The 17,965-nt window shown below is 37.3% G+C and overlaps 1 protein-coding gene across 2 annotated transcripts in view; it reads right to left on the reverse strand.

Moving 5' to 3' along the window:
- The window catches only part of GPR89A (G protein-coupled receptor 89A), a 42,986-nt gene that overhangs the window by 22,062 nt on the left and 2,959 nt on the right, over nt 1-17,965 (reverse strand). For both annotated transcript variants that reach the window (XR_009564237.1, XM_030869253.2), the window contains exons 2-7: nt 12,316-12,375; nt 10,783-10,886; nt 6,176-6,282; nt 4,907-5,008; nt 1,930-2,050; nt 1,204-1,284 (exon numbers count right to left, since the gene is read on the reverse strand). Coding sequence is in view for 1 of the 2 variants with exons in the window: in XM_030869253.2 (XP_030725113.1) it covers nt 1,204-1,284; nt 1,930-2,050; nt 4,907-5,008; nt 6,176-6,282; nt 10,783-10,886; nt 12,316-12,375 (575 nt within the window). In the remaining variant the exon portion in view is untranslated. The remainder of the gene's footprint in view (nt 1-1,203; nt 1,285-1,929; nt 2,051-4,906; nt 5,009-6,175; nt 6,283-10,782; nt 10,887-12,315; nt 12,376-17,965) is intronic.

Consider the following 17,965-nt stretch of genomic DNA (forward strand, 5'->3'; position numbering starts at 1 on the left):
ATCTTTTAATATTGAACAATGTTGCTCTTGTTGTTATATTCTAAACATCTACATTCATATTCATTCATGTAAAATAAACTGTAGAGCATGAATGTGAACAAAACATATATAAGTAAACAAATGTATACACATGTGTATCTACTTCCACTCCCTTAGTAAAGATGTATACAAATGGAGATAAATAATTAGTTGGTGAATCTGGACCTCTTTAGCATTCTAATGTCTATTGTTATCTCTTATATTAAGTCTTCTTTGACTTGATTATGTATCTTACTACAGTAAAGTGTTGAAAGAAGAAACATGAAATGGAAAAACACTCATGCAATTTAAAACTTCTATGACATCATTTTTATATGAGTACTAATAACTCTAATAAAAACAGTAGACCAATAAGCTTCATGAAGGTAGGAACTGATTACCTCGTTCATCATTCTATCTCTATGTAGTATTCAGCATTTAGTACAGTGCCTCGCATAAAGTAGGCTTTCTATATAATTATTAAGTGAATGACTATATGAATGAATAAATAAAGGTAAAGTATTAAAACCAAATGATTCTCCTGCTGAGATTATTAATAAGTTAGATAGTTTTCCTTGGCTATGTATAGTTCACTGTTCTAAGAACTCTACATGTTAGTCAACTCATTATTATTATTTCCATTTTACAGATAAGGAAACCAAGACATAAAGAAATAAAGCAACTAGCTCAAAGTCACACTGTGAGTTGTAGGCCAAAGATTCAGATTCAGATAGTATGAATCTAGAGCCTATGCTTCTACCCGCTGTGATACAGATTTCTAGAAATGTCACCTCAAAAACATACACTTTAAAAGTAGTTTTTAAATAATAAAAACAACAACAATAGCTGGAAGACTTGAAGGATTTTTTAAAGTAGTTGGAGAAAGGGAAGTTGAAATAAGGCACGAAAAAGTTTGTAAAAATGCAGCACAATAGACTTTTAAAACATCCAGTGTAGAATACCCTCAAATATAAAAGTTATTCTAAAATTTATCTCAAGAGAATTTATCTAAAGTTAGGAACTAAGGTTGAATTTGAAAATTTTCTTTCACATAAGATTAGACACTAAGTCTTTGATGGTTCCCTAACTTAAAAATGAAATGAGATGAAATTCCCTGTTAGCACCAATTCATGTCAAATTTCCTTGTTGAGAAATTCTAACAGCATTAATGTGCTGATATCTTACCTTTTCTTTTTGCTTATGATCATATCCATGGTTTGGAGTAGTCGCCGTTCCAGGGCTACAATATCTGTGTCAGTCACATTCCTATAATAAGCACAAGCTGTTAGCAAAGTTTTGGGTTCCATCCCTGGGCATAATACAAGGCAGCTGGAGAAACACATAAACCTCAATTGTTACCCTATAATTCAAGGAACTGTATTTTTTCTGAGGAATATTAAAATAACTATAATAAGCAAAAATGTTTTTGTTGTCATTTTTTAATAGCTAATTCTTCTGGGGCCTCAGGGAAGTGGAAGGTAACTAGCTCTCTTATAGACTTGCTTAACTTTGATCCAGTGACATTTAGGATATACGTGTATACACAGTTTTAACTTGGCATTGTCATCTACTGTTCTACTTTTGGGAGGAACTGATTTGCTGAAGTTGAGACTAGCTCACATTGCTGTCCACTAAAAATGTGTCTTTAAAAAGTGGGGGTGAAAAGGGGGTGGAGAAGGTCAGATTGAAATTGCCATTTTAAAAATAAATAAATGTAGGACAAATAACAAGGGCAAGCAATATAAGTGATAAGATTTATTTGAAAGATTCCTAGGTCAATGCCCATGAGGACAGAGAAGAGTAAAAAGGCAGTGTCATAGATCTAATATTTAAGTATTAATGATGGTGGCACGATATGACATATGTATTCAATAAGTAATGGGAAAAAAGAAGAGACAAAACTCTTGTTACCTGAGGAAGTAGGACAGGTAAGTGTATGGGCAGTTGACAGCACCAAATCCAGAAAGAAGAGCCATGAGAGTCACCCCAATCACACCTACCCGGCTGATGAGCTGTTCTATGGACAAGATCCCTAAAAATATCAAAGCACATTAATGCCAGGTGATACAGGTAAAACGGCTTTCACCTGCACAGCAGAAGGAAACATCACTGAAAACAGCAACCATTACTTTTAGCTAACTTACATAAGCTAAATTTTAATTATTAATATGTAGATTTTTCTCTAATAAATATGTCTATTGATTTTCTTCTTATCTCAGATGCTTCCAGAATCATTCTATTCTTGGGTAATGGTAATAGTAAAATAATAATAATAACAACAGTTATAAGTAACACTTATTGTCTATTTATTCAAGGTAGTGTGAACTCTAACAAAGTAAGGTAGTACTTTTAGTAAAAGGTTTGGCAAAAAAATTAGGAAAGCAAATCTGCTGGAAAAGTATAAATAGCAGACACTACTTCTTACTATAGTTAACTTCAATCTATACATTTTCCCCTAATGTCATAAGCTCTTTACCTACCTTTGTCTTATTCATTTTTGCCATCAATACACACATAATGCATCTAATAAATGAGCTGAATTTATAGAATGAGTAATTCAAATGTAAGTACGTGAGTTTTTGATACTCAGTTGTATTCTAATTATCAACTGTTTCCTATTATTTGAGAAGGCTGAAAATCAACTTGGTAGTTAAAATAAATGCTATTGTTGATGTATTGGGGATACATGAGAGAAAGCAATGCTAAGAATAACTCAGGAAGTTTAGTGTCACAGGAAAAAACTAGTTTAGGTTTGTTTTCACTTCCTATTTCTAGGATAGAATCACTTCAGCCAACCACTCCTAAGGCCTAATGCCAGAGCTGCCGTTCAGGAATTCTACTAGCTTTGAAGCTGAACTTCCAATATTTGAGTCCTCTTGTGCCTGTATTTCCACTACACCATTTTAGAGGTCATTATGACTGCTGGTCTCTAATCTTTTGCCTCCTCCAAGCTTCCATTTCCTTCTTTGCTGAGCTTGGACTCCAAGCTTGTTTGCTTTAACTTCTCTCTCCAGGACTTTCAGTCCTCTACTCTTCTCCTGAAGCACTGATCCTGCAAACTCCCAACTCTGGATCAGTCTAACACTCTGCCTTCCCTGTGCCCATGACTGAGCTGCCCCAAACTGCTAGAATGCATACTGACACTGATGCCATTACAGGTGTATGGTCTCCAGTCTTAACAGAAATCACACACTACTAAGGAATCCTTTTCTCGCCCTTGGTCAGCCATTTCTCCCCCTACCCCTCAGCAGATACTCTTTAACTCATTTTTCCAATCTGTTCTTTTTAGCTAATGTGCTTATTATATAAGAAAGAAGTTATTAGACATAAACTACCTTCATTCTACTATAAATATTTACATCTGTAATCATCCTTCCAACTTGCCCCCCTCAGAACAAGATGGTGTCCGAAGCTAAGACTTCTCTACCTGTGCTTTTGATCTAATTTCCCTTCCACCTCCTCCAAAATCTTGTTCCATTTCCTGTCCTCTTATCTCTCGTATCTTCAATCTTTCCTCCTTTGCTGGTTCTTTCCTTTCAGTTTCAAGTCTCTTTCCTAAGAAAAAGTCTGTCCTTGGCCTTGAGTTTACATCTAGTTACCAACCCTCTCTATCTACCCCTTAATAGCCAAGCTTCTTTCACCTCCATTTATTCTTCAATTGGCTGCAATTCAGCTTTTAACCCATTCTTCTTCACCAATGAAAAGTATTTTCATTAATAATTGTAATGACAATAGAATAGGTAACACTCACCAAGCACCTGTTATATAACAGGTACTGTTTTAAGTATTCTACTTACAATTAATTTAATCCTCATAACAACCCTATGAGGTGGATATTATTGAATATCACATTTTACAGATGAGGAAATGGAGGCACAGAGAGGTCAAGTAACTTAGTCAAGGCCACACAGCTAACAAGGGGCAGAGTCAGGATTAAAACCCAAACAGTCTAGCTCTAGAGCTTGGACTCTTAGCCATTATTATAATATGGTCACAAATTTTCTTCTGGTTGCAAAATTCAACAACATTTTCCAATCCTTGTTTTATTTAATCATTTATGACACTGAATCATTCCTATTTAAAATTATTTTCCTTTCTTGGCTTTCATACCACAATTTCCCTTGGTTTTCCCATTTCCTTCTCTACTTGCTTTTTCTTGGTTTTTTTTTTTTTTGCTCTGCATGGGCCAGAATTCCTTCTTTCATTTCTGTCTATATATTTTCCTTGGGTGATCTTGCCTGTTTCCCCAGTCTCACCTAATGGCATTTAGCTGACGTCTAACTTTTCAGATTCCTGAAATTATCTCCAAGAGGACAGATAAATCCATACCTTTTTCCTAAGTTCCTGACTTGTGTATCCAATTACCTACTGAATATCACTTAGATGCACACAGGCAAATCAAATTCAACATATTTGAAACTAAAATTATCTTCCTTCTTCTGTATTACTTATCTCAGCAAATGACATCACCAGCTATCTAGTCACCCAAATAAAAAATCTATACCACTAGTCTCCATTCTGTCTCTTACTCACTCTTGAATACACCAGTCTTTTTTTACCTTAGGGCTTTACATGATGTTTCCTGTGCCTTCCTGCTGGGTCTACCTTTGATCTTGTCCTTTAAATCTCAGCTTGAATACCACCTCCTCAGAAAGGTTGACGCTAAGGCCTTGCATTAAATTTGATATCCTTATCTGCATTATTCTCTATCATAGCAACCTGTTTGCTCCGTGATGATAATAATCACAATTGGCAACTATGTGTTTATATATTTACTATATATTTACTATGTGTATATATATTTGATATTTATAACTCAAAATTGATTTTTTTCAAATTAGAAAATTATAAACAACACTTTCCCTCTCCCCACCACATATACACTCACCATGTTTTGGGCTGAGAATGGGAAATGGATCTCCTAGTTTCCAGAAGAAATACATAAAGGTCAACCATAAGAGACAGGAAAAAAGCAGTCGCTGTTTATGCACTAAGAAAGAGGAGACAAGGTGAAATAGATATATGATAAAGAGCTTTCTCTACATAAGTTTATGGGATCATTCTAATTAATATTTGGTTGGCTTGCTCACTTGGCAAATGAATGATGGAACAATATAAGTTTTAGAAATTGTTTTCTAAACCTCTTACCATCATAAGAGAAATTTGGCTGAAATTAAGATGTGGGTTGAGTTAGGGGAGACATTTCTTTTTTTTTAAGAATGCAAGAATTCTTGGGTTTCCCTGGTGGCGCAGTGGTTAAGAATCTGCCTGCCAATGCAGGAGACACGGGCTTGAGCCCTGGTCCAGGAAGATCCCACATGCTGTGAAGCAACTAAGCCTGTGTGCCACAACTACTGAGCCTGTGCTCTAGAGCCCATGAGCCACAACTACTGAGCCCTTGCGCTGCAGCTACTGAAGCCCGCACGCCCTAGAGTCTGTGCTCTGCAACAAGGGAAGCCACCGCACTGAGAAGCCCCTGCACCACAACAAAGAGTAGCCCTCTCTCCCCGCAACTAGAGAAAGCCTGCGTGCAGCAATGAGGACCCAATGCAGCCAAAAATAAATAAATAAATAAATTAAAGAAAAAGAATGCAAGAAGTCTTTTAAAATGACAGTTAAAGGGGGGAAAAAGGTCATTTTCTGATAAAGTACTAATAACAATTCCCAGTACAAATCAGAAAGTACAAATAGTACCCTGCATTGGAAAAATGAAAGGAAAGATATTATAGTAGAAACAAATAAAGCTGTGGCAGGACAAATAACCTAATCATTCATTCAGTATTTATTTTGTACCAATCTTTTTTTTTTTTTTTTTTTTTTGTGGTACGTGGGCCTCTCACTGTTGTGGCCTCTCCCATTGTGGAGCACAGGCTCCAGACGCGCAGGCTCAGCGGCCATGGCTCATGGGCCTAGCCGCTCCGCGGCATGTGGGATCTTCCCAGACCAGGGCACGAACCCGTGTCCCCTGCATCGGCAGGCAAACTCTCAACCACTGTGCCACGAGGGAAGCCCCTTGTACCAATCTTTTAAAGATGCTGTGTATGAGGTGCCCTCAAACAACAGTAGCTACTGAAAGTAATATAGAAATGAAGCTCTCTACACCCTCAATCCCTAAGAATACTCATCTTATGTGCTGACACGAGGGTAAAATACTCACATAGTCGGATGTTGCTCACAATAAAATAGCCAATGTAAAAAGGCACCATGAAAACCAGGATCAACAGAATTACACACAGGTTCATTTTCCAGTGAAAATAACGGGAGCTGAAACAAATGTCAAAGAATATCACTAAGAGGGGAAGAGGGCAGCTACTTTCACTCTCTTTAGTCTTCCAAAGGATCTCTTGCTCTTTGAACTCAATACTGAATATATCCCATCTAATTAGTCAACTAGGTTGTTACTATCTGCTCATTTATAGAGATTAAAAATTACAAAGTTCTGAAAGGTATATATGGCCATCTTAACCTCCTAAGAATTTTACTTATTAAATTGAGACTGTTAATGCTCTAGTCATATTCATAGACAATGTATAATAACATTTACCAATATATATTATTGGTAGAATGACTTGTTTCACTTACCACTGGGAGTCCTATTTCAATATGAGTTAAAAGAAAATAAATGTTAATATGTGTTATAAAGACACATAAATACTTCTTCTGTACTCTCAGTATAAACATCTGATTTGCATGACCACTTTTACTACTGCTTATAAAATATATTTTACTTATTGATTAAAATATTTTAGGACTTCTTTTTATAACAATTTATTGAGACATAATTCACATGTTTAAAGTGTACAATATAATGGTTTTTAGTATAGTCACATCATTGTGCAACCATCACTACAATCAATTTTAGAACATTTTTCTCACTCCATGATGAAACCCAGTACCCATTAGCAATCACTCCCCTTTCCTTTCAACCTCCCCAGCCCTAGGAAACCACCAATATACTCTCTGTCTCTATGGACTTACATATTCTGGACATCTCATATATGTGGAATCATGTAATATGTGATCTTTTGTGACTGACTTCTTTAACTTAGCATAATGTTTTCAAGGTTCAACAATGTGTAGCATCTATTGATACTTCATTCCTTTTTATGGCTGAATAATATTCATACTATTATATGAATATACCACATCTTGTTTATCCATTCATTAGTTGGTGAACATTTGGGTTGTTCTACTTTTTAGCTATTATAAATAGCAATGCTATAAATATTCATATAGGAGTTTTTTGTGTAGACATGTTTTAATTTCTCTTTAGGTATCTACCAGGGAGTGGAATTGCTGGGTCATATAATAACTATATTTAATTTTTTGAAGACTGCCATTATTTTGCAAAGTGGCTGTATCATTTACATTTTACCCATAGCAAATGAGGGTTCCAATTTCTCCACAGCCTTGTCAACACTTGTTATTGTCTTTTTGGTTATAGCCATCCTAGTGGGTGTCAAGTGGTATTACATTGTGGTTTTGATTTGCATTTCCCTGATGGCTAAAGATGTTGAGCATCTTTTCATGTGTTTATTGTCCATTTGCATATCTTATTTGGAGAAATGCCTATTCAGATCCTTTGTCCATTTTTTAATTGTGATATTTGTCTTTTTATTATTGAGTTGTAAGAGTTCTTTATATATTCTAGATTGAAGTCCCATAGCAGATTCATGATTTACAAAAATTTTCTCCAATTTGTGGGATATCTGTTCACTTTCTCGATGGTGTCAAGTTTATTGATTTTAAACTTACTTAAAACTAGGCCTTGTTTCAAAAAAGGTTAAGTGGTTAAGTGGTTTATGAGTACATATAAAATACAGGATGATGAAATAAACTATAAGGAAATAAGAAAGGAAGGAAAAACAGTGGCAAAATATAGGTAGAATATCAGGGCAGGCCTGATGGTTATTATGAAAATGCTCACCATAAAGTTCTAGAAACTTGCTACAGGTGGGTCATAAATTTAGCTTTACGTTTTCTAATAGTCAATGTAAAATAGAAAAATTGATCAGTTAGATAAATCATAGTGTATGTAAGAAAAACAAATTACATAAAGTAAGCATAATTATTACTGATTTATTATTACTGAATTATTACCACGATCATATTGAAATTTCTCCAAAGATTTCATAAAGAAGAAAATATGAGGGCAATTAACAATGTTCTTCACAACATCCTTTCAAGAGAAACACTGATGAGTTTCAGAGGGCTATTTCTTCTGCTTACTCCTTAGTGTAGATGGCAGGAATCATAAAATAAAGAGCTATTCAGTAAAGGCTACCCTACAGAGAGCCAATACCATTTGGTTTAGATAAACTGACAGCTTTTGCTCATCTGGATTACCCACTTTCGAGCATATGGAGAAACAAACAATATGCACATCCTCCAGGCAATCATACTTAGTATTTCAGCTAAGTTTCTGAAAGATATTGGGAGGCAGTGGGTTTGAAATGACACGTGTAATCCATATTGCCAATTAAAAGCAAACCATATATTTTAACTGTCATTTGAGCTGAGGGTAAAATGACATTCTCTTGAGAAAATTAAGGATACCAACAAGATTACATATTTGAATAGGAGGCTATACCACTTCTGTTTAGAGAGGAGCCAAAAGAATACTCTTGGTCAGGTCCAAGATTTTCCTTTGAAAAGTATTCTGAATAGTCAATGCACAGGTAATAATATATGATCACGGTCCATAATTTTGTTACATAGTAGGACCAAATGTTAGTATGAAAAAATAGGTATAACTGAAGACATGTCTCAGCCTACCCAATCCCCCAAAAAAGCACCTAAAGAAGAACGAGATTTTAGCAATGCTACTTCCATACTCTTTAAGATAAGCTATTTGAGGAATATAAATCCAAGTAACTGAGTGAGGTGTCTTACTATATGGGATTGTTAATTATAAATGAGTCAAAAGTTGGGGGACATCAGCTACCAAAAACAATAATTTTGGTTTTAGACTATCTGAGTCATAGTCCTTTCTACACTTCTTAGATCGCTACTTATGGCCAGCCAGGCACCTGTTTTTATAAATGAAGTTTTACTGGAACACAGTCACACCCATTTGACTACATATTGCCTGTGGCTGCTTTGGCTCTACAACAGCAGAGCTGAGTAGTTGCAATAGAAACGGTGTGGCCCACAAAGTCTAAAATATTTACTATCTGGCTCTTTACAGGAAAGGTTGCTGACCTCTGCTTAGATATCAGTAAAACTTCCAGGTTGTGATAATAAATTTTATTTTCTAGTTTTATCGAGAAATAACTAACATAGACCACTGTATAAGCTTAAGGTGTCTAGAATGATGGTTTGACTTACACATGCTGCGAAATTATTACAAAAGGTTTAGTTAACATCATTCTCTCGTATAGATACAAAAAAAAAATCTCCTTGTGTTGAGATCTCTTAGGATTTACTCTCTTAAATTTCCTATATATCACACAGCAGTGTTCTAGAACTTATTTACCTTATAACTGGAAATTTGTACCTTTTGACCACCTTCCTCCAATTCCCCCTCCTCAAACACCCCGCCTCTCGCAACTACCAATCTGATCTCTTTTTCTATGAGTTTGGTGTTCTTATTTTTGTTTTTAGGTTCCACATATAAGTGAAATCATACGGTATTTGTCTTTCTCTGTCTGACTTATTTCACTTAGCATAATGCCTTCAAGGTCCATCTGTGTTATCACAAATGGTAGGATTTCTTCATTTTTTGTGATTGAATAATATTCCATTGTATATACATTCCACACTTTATCCATTCAACCTTTGATGGACACTTAGGTTTTTTCCATATCTTGGCTATTGTAAATAATGTTGTTATGAACATGGGGTGCAGATATTCTTTCGAGTCAGTGTTTTAATTTCCTTTGGATATATTTCCAGAAGTGGAATTGCTGGATCATATGGTAGTTCTATTTTCAGTTTTTTGAGGAGCCTCCACACTGTTTTCCATGGTGGCTATATCAATTTACAATCCCATCAGCAGTGCACAAGGGTTCCCTTTTCTCCACATCCACACCACTATTTGTTATCTTTTGTCTTTTTTTAATTTTTTGAAAAATTTATTTATTTATTTATTTTGGCTGTGTTGGGTCTTTGCTGCTGCGTGTGGGCTTTCTCTAGTTGTGGTGAGAGGGGGCTACTCTTCATTGCAGTGCGTGGACTTCTCATTGCAGTGGCTTCTCTTGTTGCGGAGCATGGGCTCTAGGCACACAGGCTTCAGTAGTTGTGGTGTGCAGGCTCATTAGTTGTGGCTCACAGGCTCTAGAGCGCAGGCTCAGTAGTTGTGGCGCACTGGCTTAGTTGCTCCATGGCATGTGGGATCTTCCTAGACCAGGGCTCAAACCCGTGTCCCCTGTATTGGCAGGCGGATTCTTAACCACTGTACCACCAAGGAAGCCCTCTTTTGTCTTTTTGATGTAGCCACTCTAACGGATCTGAGGTGTGGTTTTACTGTTTTCATTGTGATTTTAATTTGCATCTCCCTAATGACTGGTAACGTTGAGCATTTTCTCATGTACCTGTTGGCCTGTAAATCTTCTTTGGAAAAATGTCTATTCAGGTCCTTTGCCCATTTTTAAATTGGATTATTTGGTTTTCTTGCTATTGAGTTATATGAGTCGTTTATATGCTTTGGATATTAACCCCATATCAGACACATTTTTTCAGGTATGGGATCCCAGTAAATCTTGCACCATAAAGAAAGTAACATAGGTCTCTTTAAGAGGATAGCGAATTAGTACTCTTACTCACCTGCTATTCAATACTCCTAAGATTTCAAAGATGATGAGCTCAAACATGGTGCAAGAAAATGCAAAAGTCACAGAGAAGATCACCTGTACCACATACTGACGCACCTGTTAAAAGTCAAATAGAGACTAAAAGTCATTGCCTTATGTGAAATATTGAGTTGATAACCTTCTGGTTACAAGTCAGAAAACTTATGTTAAGGAAATTCTCAAGTTATTAGAAACAGGGCCATGACAGTAACTAGTCTGGAGCTAAAGGAATAGATGAAAGTAGGTAGTACTTCTAATTCATGGGTCACTATTATCATCCTCCTCCTGTGGATGAAAAATTTAAAGCACAAGAAGATGAAGTGACAGGGTCAGAAGTAGCATTTAGAATTCCTGATGCACACTGACAAAAAAAATTACAGATTTATATATACAGGTTAGTGCTAAAAGGGTTACTTCAACATTCTGCAGACCTTGAACCAGTTTTAGAACCTTCCCTAGGAGGCCTTAAAGTATTGAGCAGAACAGAATCTCTGGAATTCTGGGCTATTTCAGACAATAACTCAAACTCCCTGGGGAAGTTTAATGGAGAACATACTAGAAATGACCCCAGATAGTCCATAACCATTGAGCTTATTACTAAATGAGAAAGATTAATTAGGAAATGTCCAGTGTAGGCTGTTGTCTTTCTGAATTCAAGGCTTAAGATACGAATCGAACCAACCTTAGAATTTGGTATTAACTTAGGATGTACGATTGGTAATTAACACTGAAGGCCAGATACCAAATGAATGAGCACATTTATGAGACATTATAAGTTAAATTCTCTCCCAAAGAATAACTGTCTGCTATTGGTATATATACTGATATGACTAAGGCGTGATATTTCTTGATCCTGGCTCCTGGGCTATACACGATTTGCCTAAAAAAAAAAAAAAAATCAACTAAGCTTGATTATATTCTCCAATTTAAGAATTATATAGTGGCAAAAACTTCCCATCTTGGGAGTAAACGTGATTTTTCTTTTTTTTTCTTGACCATCACAGGTCATGGAAGTTCAAGCATAACTCATTTTGTTTTTAATTGAAGTATAGCTGATTTACAATGTTTCATGTGTACAGCTGATTCAGATATATATATATATATATATATTTATATATATATATACGTTTTCAGATTCCTTTCCATTATAGGTTATTACAAGATACTGACTACAGTTCCCTGTGCTCTACAGTAGGTCCTTGTTGTTTATCTACTTTATATATAGTAGTGTGTATGTCTGTTAAAACCAAACTCCCAGTTTACCCCCCCCAATCCCCCACTTTCCCCTTTGGTAACCGTGAGTTTGTTTTCTACGTCTGTGAGTCTACTTCTGTTTTGTAAATAAGTTCACTTGTATCATTTTCTTTAGATTTCACATATAAGTGATATCATATGATATTTGTCTTTCTCGAACATGATTTTTCTTTAATGGAGGTATTTTTCTTGTCTCATTTAAAACAATCTAAATTCATATAATATTAGCATAATCAAAATGATCTCTTCTCACCTCGTAGTCCTTAAACAGTTGTCGCATGAAAAAAAGCCACCCAAATCCAAAGAAAAATATCTGGGGGAGAAAGAAGATAGAAGGTCAATATACATAATCTTTTGAGAAATGTCTTCTACAGACTATTTTACGATAAAAGGTCGCCTAACTAAATAGCTTATTTCAGAGATTAAAGACGACATCCACCCATATAAGATCTACTTATTAAAGTCCTCAACACTGGGACTAGATGTTAAAAGGCTCTTCAATTTTTGAAATTATCCTTGTTTAAGTTAGACAAAAAATTAAAGTATATATTTTTCCTGTAATCTTATGATAGTCATTTTATGAGCCAGAGAAATTAGCAAATAAAAAAGGAGTCACTGAAACTTGCTTCTTACAGATGATTCTTGCTTACAAGTATTTAGAAAAACAAAACAACTTCAAGGAAAAGGAGTTATTTTTAAGATTTTTTTTAAAAAAGGAAAGTAGTGGGGCTTCCCTGGTGGCACAATGGTTGAGAGTCCGCCTGCCGATGCAGGGGACGCGGGTTCGTGCCCCGGTCCGGGAAGATCCCACATGCCGCGGAGCGGCTAGACCCGTGAGCCATGGCCGCTGAGCCTGCGCGTCCGGAGCCTGTGCTCTGCAAACAACAGTGAGAGGCCCACGTACCGCAAAAAAAAAAAGGAAAGTAGTAGACAGAGTGATATTTTCTATATGTTTTCCTTCATGGACCTTTCTCTGATTCTCCACCGTCTTGCCTAATCCACTAAAGTGGTTTCCATCTCAGTATAAAGCCAAAAGATTGCAGGATCTCACGTTGTCAGTTTTGGTTCAAGCTGGCATCAGAGACAGTAGCCACATGACAGCTCTGTTCAGCTTTCTAAAGCTCATTTGTTTTCCACTGGTAAATAGAACTTTCTCTACATACACACACTCTGACACAACTCCTCTTTTCTTCTTATATTGGCTAGGAACTTTATTGAAGAATAACATTTTTTAAAAAAATTATAGTTGCTTTACAATGGTGTGTTAGTTTCTGGTGTACAGCAAAATGGTTCAGTTACACATATATATACATATTCTTTTTCATATTCTTTTCCATTACGGCTTATTACAGAATATTGAATATGGTTCCTTGTGCTATCCAGTAGGACCTTGTTTATTTTATATATATAGTAGTTTGTATCTGTTAATCCCAAACTCCTAATTTATCCCTCCCCCACCCCTTTTCCCCTTTGGTAACCATAAATTTGTTTTCTATGTCTGTGAGTCTGTTTCTGTTTCATAAAAAAGTTCATTTGCATCATATTTTAGATTCCACATATAAGTGATATCATATGGTATTTGTCTTTCTCTTTCTGACTTACTTCACTTAGTATGATAATCTCTAGGCCCATCCACTTTGCTGCAAATGGCATTATTTCAGTAAAAAAAATCTTTTATGCCTTCCCACTGACTTTAGGAGCAAGTGTGAACTTTTGAGCATGGTTTAGCAGACTCCTCCTCCTCTTGTTGTGTCCCTCCTACCCACCAAATTCATATTTTCAGCCACATGGAACTGCTTTTGCTTCTTTAGATACAACATTCTTTCATACCAAGACCTTGGCAGATGTTATCCTCTGATGGGAACTTCTCTCCAGTCCCCTCCTTACTTATCCTACAGATAGCAACTTAATTATTACTACCTCTTGAAGGCCTTCTCTGGTCTCCCAAATACAGGTAACTTGCTCTTTTTATATAATCCTATTCTACCCTGTATTTCCCTTACAAAAGCACTCACCACACAGTTTTTTAATGTCTAATTTAAATACACGCTTTTTTTTTTTTTTTTTTTTTTGCGGTACGCGGGCCTCTCACTGCCGCGGCCTCTCCCGCTGCGGAGCACAGGCTCCGGACGCGCAGGCTCAGCGGTCATGGCTCATGGGCCCAGCTGCTCCGCGACATGTGGGATCCTCCTGCACTGGGGCACGAACCCGTGTTCCCTGCATCGGCAGGCGGACTCCCAACCACTGCACCACCAGGAAAGCCCAAATACATGCTTTTTAAAAAGGCATTAGACTGTAAGTTCTGTGAGGATAAGGATCATGTTTGTCTTGTTAATCTTTGTATCTTCAGCACCCAGCACAATGCCTGGCACATAGCAGGCTCTCCATAAATGTTTGCTGAATGGATAAATGGTCCACAGTGAAAGATGTTTTGTTCTTCAGGAACATTCAATCTCAATTTTTTGGTAATAACTTCTATGTGCTGTGCTAGGTGCTGGGGACAAAAAGATGAGTAAGATAGTTACTACCTCAAGGAGGTATAGTATAGTGGCAAAGACACTAAATAATCATAATGTGAGACATGCACATGATATTGTAAAAGAATATGAAAGAGGGAAACTAAACCAATCTGGCAGGGGGTTAGGACACATTTTTCTGGGGATGATAATACCTTAGATGAAGGAGGATTTAATTTAGGGTTAAAACCTGATATCATGTGCAAATTTGGGAGTTATATGCTATATGCATTTCTCTAGAGAGAGGTTCCAAGGTATTCACCACACACTCAAAGGTTTCCACCATCCCTAAAATATTAAACAAACAAACACTCTTAAAAGATGAAAAAGAATTAGGCACGTAAAAGACAGGTAGTGGGGGTAGAAGGACAGGGCTTTCTTTTCAGACAGCAAAGAGCATGAGTAAAGGCACAAAGGTAAGAAATATTGGGTTGGCCCAGAAGTTCGTGCGGGTTTTTCCATAAGATGTTATGTTACGGAAAGACCTGAACGAACTTTTGGGCCAACCCGACAGTACGGTATATACTGGTAACTACACACGGTTTGGTGCTGCTGGAAGATAAAATTCAAAGAAAGAAGTGGTTAAAAATAAGGCTAAGAGAGGAGGAACAGAAAACTAATGACTGAAAGCCCTGGAGGCCACTGTAAAGAGCTTGGATCATAGGCTGTAGGTGATGAGGAGTTATTTAAATACAGAAAAGACATGGCTGGGTTTATTTTGTATAGAGCATTATGGTAGCTATTTGAGGGAAACAACACTGTAGAAAAAGAAACATGATAGGAGGTTGTTGCAGCAGTCCCGATGAAAGATGATAAAGGCCTGAATTAAGACATCGGTGGTTAGAGAGGAGGCAACAGATCTGAGTACTTAGAAGGTAAAATCAGCAGGGAGGAATCAAAGGTGACTAGTTTGGGATACAGGATGAAGAGTGAGGCCACCCACTTTACACAAAGACTACTGCAAGAAAACAAAGGTTTGGGAATGAGGGTGGGAGATAGGACTATGATGGATTCACTTTTAGATGTGCTAAGTGCTTGAGGGCAATCCAAATTGACATAAAAGACAGATTAGGAAGGCAGGGCTGAGATGCACCTAAGAGCTGAAACCACCAAAGAATATGAGATCACCCAGGAATAGTATGTCGAGTGAAGAAGGCAATATGCCAGGAAGAAAACAGTAGAGGGAAGGAATGGGAAGAAGAGACCAGGAAGGAGACAGAGGAGGAATGGTCAGAGAAATAATAGGCACCAGGACACCGTGGTATCCTGAAACCAAGGAAATAGAGTTTAAAGGAGTGTTAAATGAAGCAGAGACGGGCAATAGAACCAGGACTGAAAATGCTCAAAGGACTTGGTAACTTGTAGGTCAACGCTGACCTTTGGAAAACAGTTTGAGTAGTGAGGTGGAGGCAGCAACCAGACTCTAGTGGGCTGGGGATGCCCGCGGCGGGGAGGGGGGCGGGTAAGGCAGTAGAGACAATAAGCACAAATCACCCAAGGGACAGTCAAGAATGAGACAGAGAGAAAACATTAGAGAGTAGCCCAAGGAAGCATGTGGGGTAAAGAGAAACATTTACAGGCCAAGGGGAAGAAAGCAGTAAAGAGATAAACAAATATGAGAAGGAACTGATAGAACACTGGAGGTGAGTTGATGATGTTATTTATTTATTATTATTAGCAACAGCTACCTTTTACTGACCATGTGGTATATTCCAGGAACTCTAAGTGCTTAGCCTTGCAATCTCATTAATCATGAAAAACAGATAAGGTAGGTTTGATTGTCTTCATTATAGAGAAGGCTGAGGCTTAACAGAAGTTAACCCACTTATAGTAAGTTTCGGAATCAGGATTCAAGCTGAAGTCTGGGTGGCTGACTCCAAAGCTTGTGCTTTTAACCACTTCCCAATAAGCTGCTCCATGATCAAAGGCACAGGTGGAAAACATTGCCTTAAACAGGAGTAAGGGGCACCTTATTTTCTCACATGGGAGGAAAGGAATTGGGAATGGTTGCGGATATAAATAACTGCTTAGATTAAGATATAGGAAATAGAAGGAGCTCATACCTCTTGGCCTCAGTTTTGTTGATAAAGTAGGAGGCAAGGTGGTCTGCTAAGAGTAGGAGAGGTGAAAATGGAAAAGGGAGCTTTGAAAAGAGTGATAAAGACTCAGAGAAATTATGAGGGGAAGGGAACAAGCAGCTGATTAAAGTCAAGAAAAAAAATGATTCAGTGAGCTAAGGGTGTCCATAAACTTATGGCATTGGCAATCTGCACAGTTGTATGATTTTCTACAGAAGACTTTAGGCCCGAGTTAGTAGTAGACAAACTATAGCAGTGATCCGAGCGTGGACTTTTATATGTAGGTAAAGAAACAAGAGGGTATGAGAAAGTAGCTTGGATCCATGAATCCAGACCGAGTAGAAAAGGAAGAGGGTGAATAGATTAGAAGAAAATACCCCTAGACTACCTGGGAGATCCTTTGGCTATTATAAATCATTACCAGGGGCTTCCCTGGTGGCGCAGTGGTTGAGAATCTGCCTGCTAATGCAGGGGACACAGGTTCGAGCCCTAGGTCTGGGAGGATCTCACATGCCGCGGAGCAACTAGGCCCGTGAGCCACAACTACTGAGCCTGCGCATCTGGAGCCTGTGCTCCGCAACAAGAGAGGCCGTGATAGTGAGAGGCCCACGCATCGCGATGAAGAGTAGCCCCCGCTTGCCACAACTAGAGAAAGCCCTCGCACAGAAACGAAGACCCAACACAGCAAAAATAAATAAATTTAATAAACTCCTACCCCCAACATCTTAAAAAAAGAAAAACATTACCAGTGGAGACATTTAAATTTATAGTTTAGAGGCCATATTTAAATGACTTCTGAAGTCATGACTGCAGATGGAGAAGTTAGAAATTTAGGGAGTAGTGTATATGGTGGAGATGGATGAAAAAAGAATAAAATATTTCACTAAGAGCACTCTGAAATGGGATTTAGACAAGGAAAAGAAAACAAGTGAAATTGATAAGTCTATATGAGGGGGTGGGAAACGGAAGAAAAAGAGAAAGAGATACATACCTTTATATTTCATTGTGGGCTCCTTTCACATTGAAGAAACACTTAAAAAGAGTTTTATACAACTAATATAAAAAAAATAGAGAATTCAAGAAGTCCAAGATTAATATGAATACTGGCAAGATTACAGAGGATCTAAAAAGCATGCAAAAGGTAAAAGTGATTTCAAACATTTTTGCAAATAAAATAGAAAGTGCACAGCTCTTATTCAAAAAGAATATTTTTGAAATTGTGCAGAGTCTTGACCTTGGGACTTAAGAGTGTACTTTGGAACTGACAAGTCTTACGACTGTAGAGAAGGCTGAAGACAGAGGTTAGATA

The sequence above is a fragment of the Globicephala melas genome, chromosome 1 (assembly GCF_963455315.2).
Source record: "Globicephala melas chromosome 1, mGloMel1.2, whole genome shotgun sequence".
Classification (NCBI taxonomy): Eukaryota; Metazoa; Chordata; class Mammalia; order Artiodactyla; family Delphinidae; genus Globicephala; species Globicephala melas.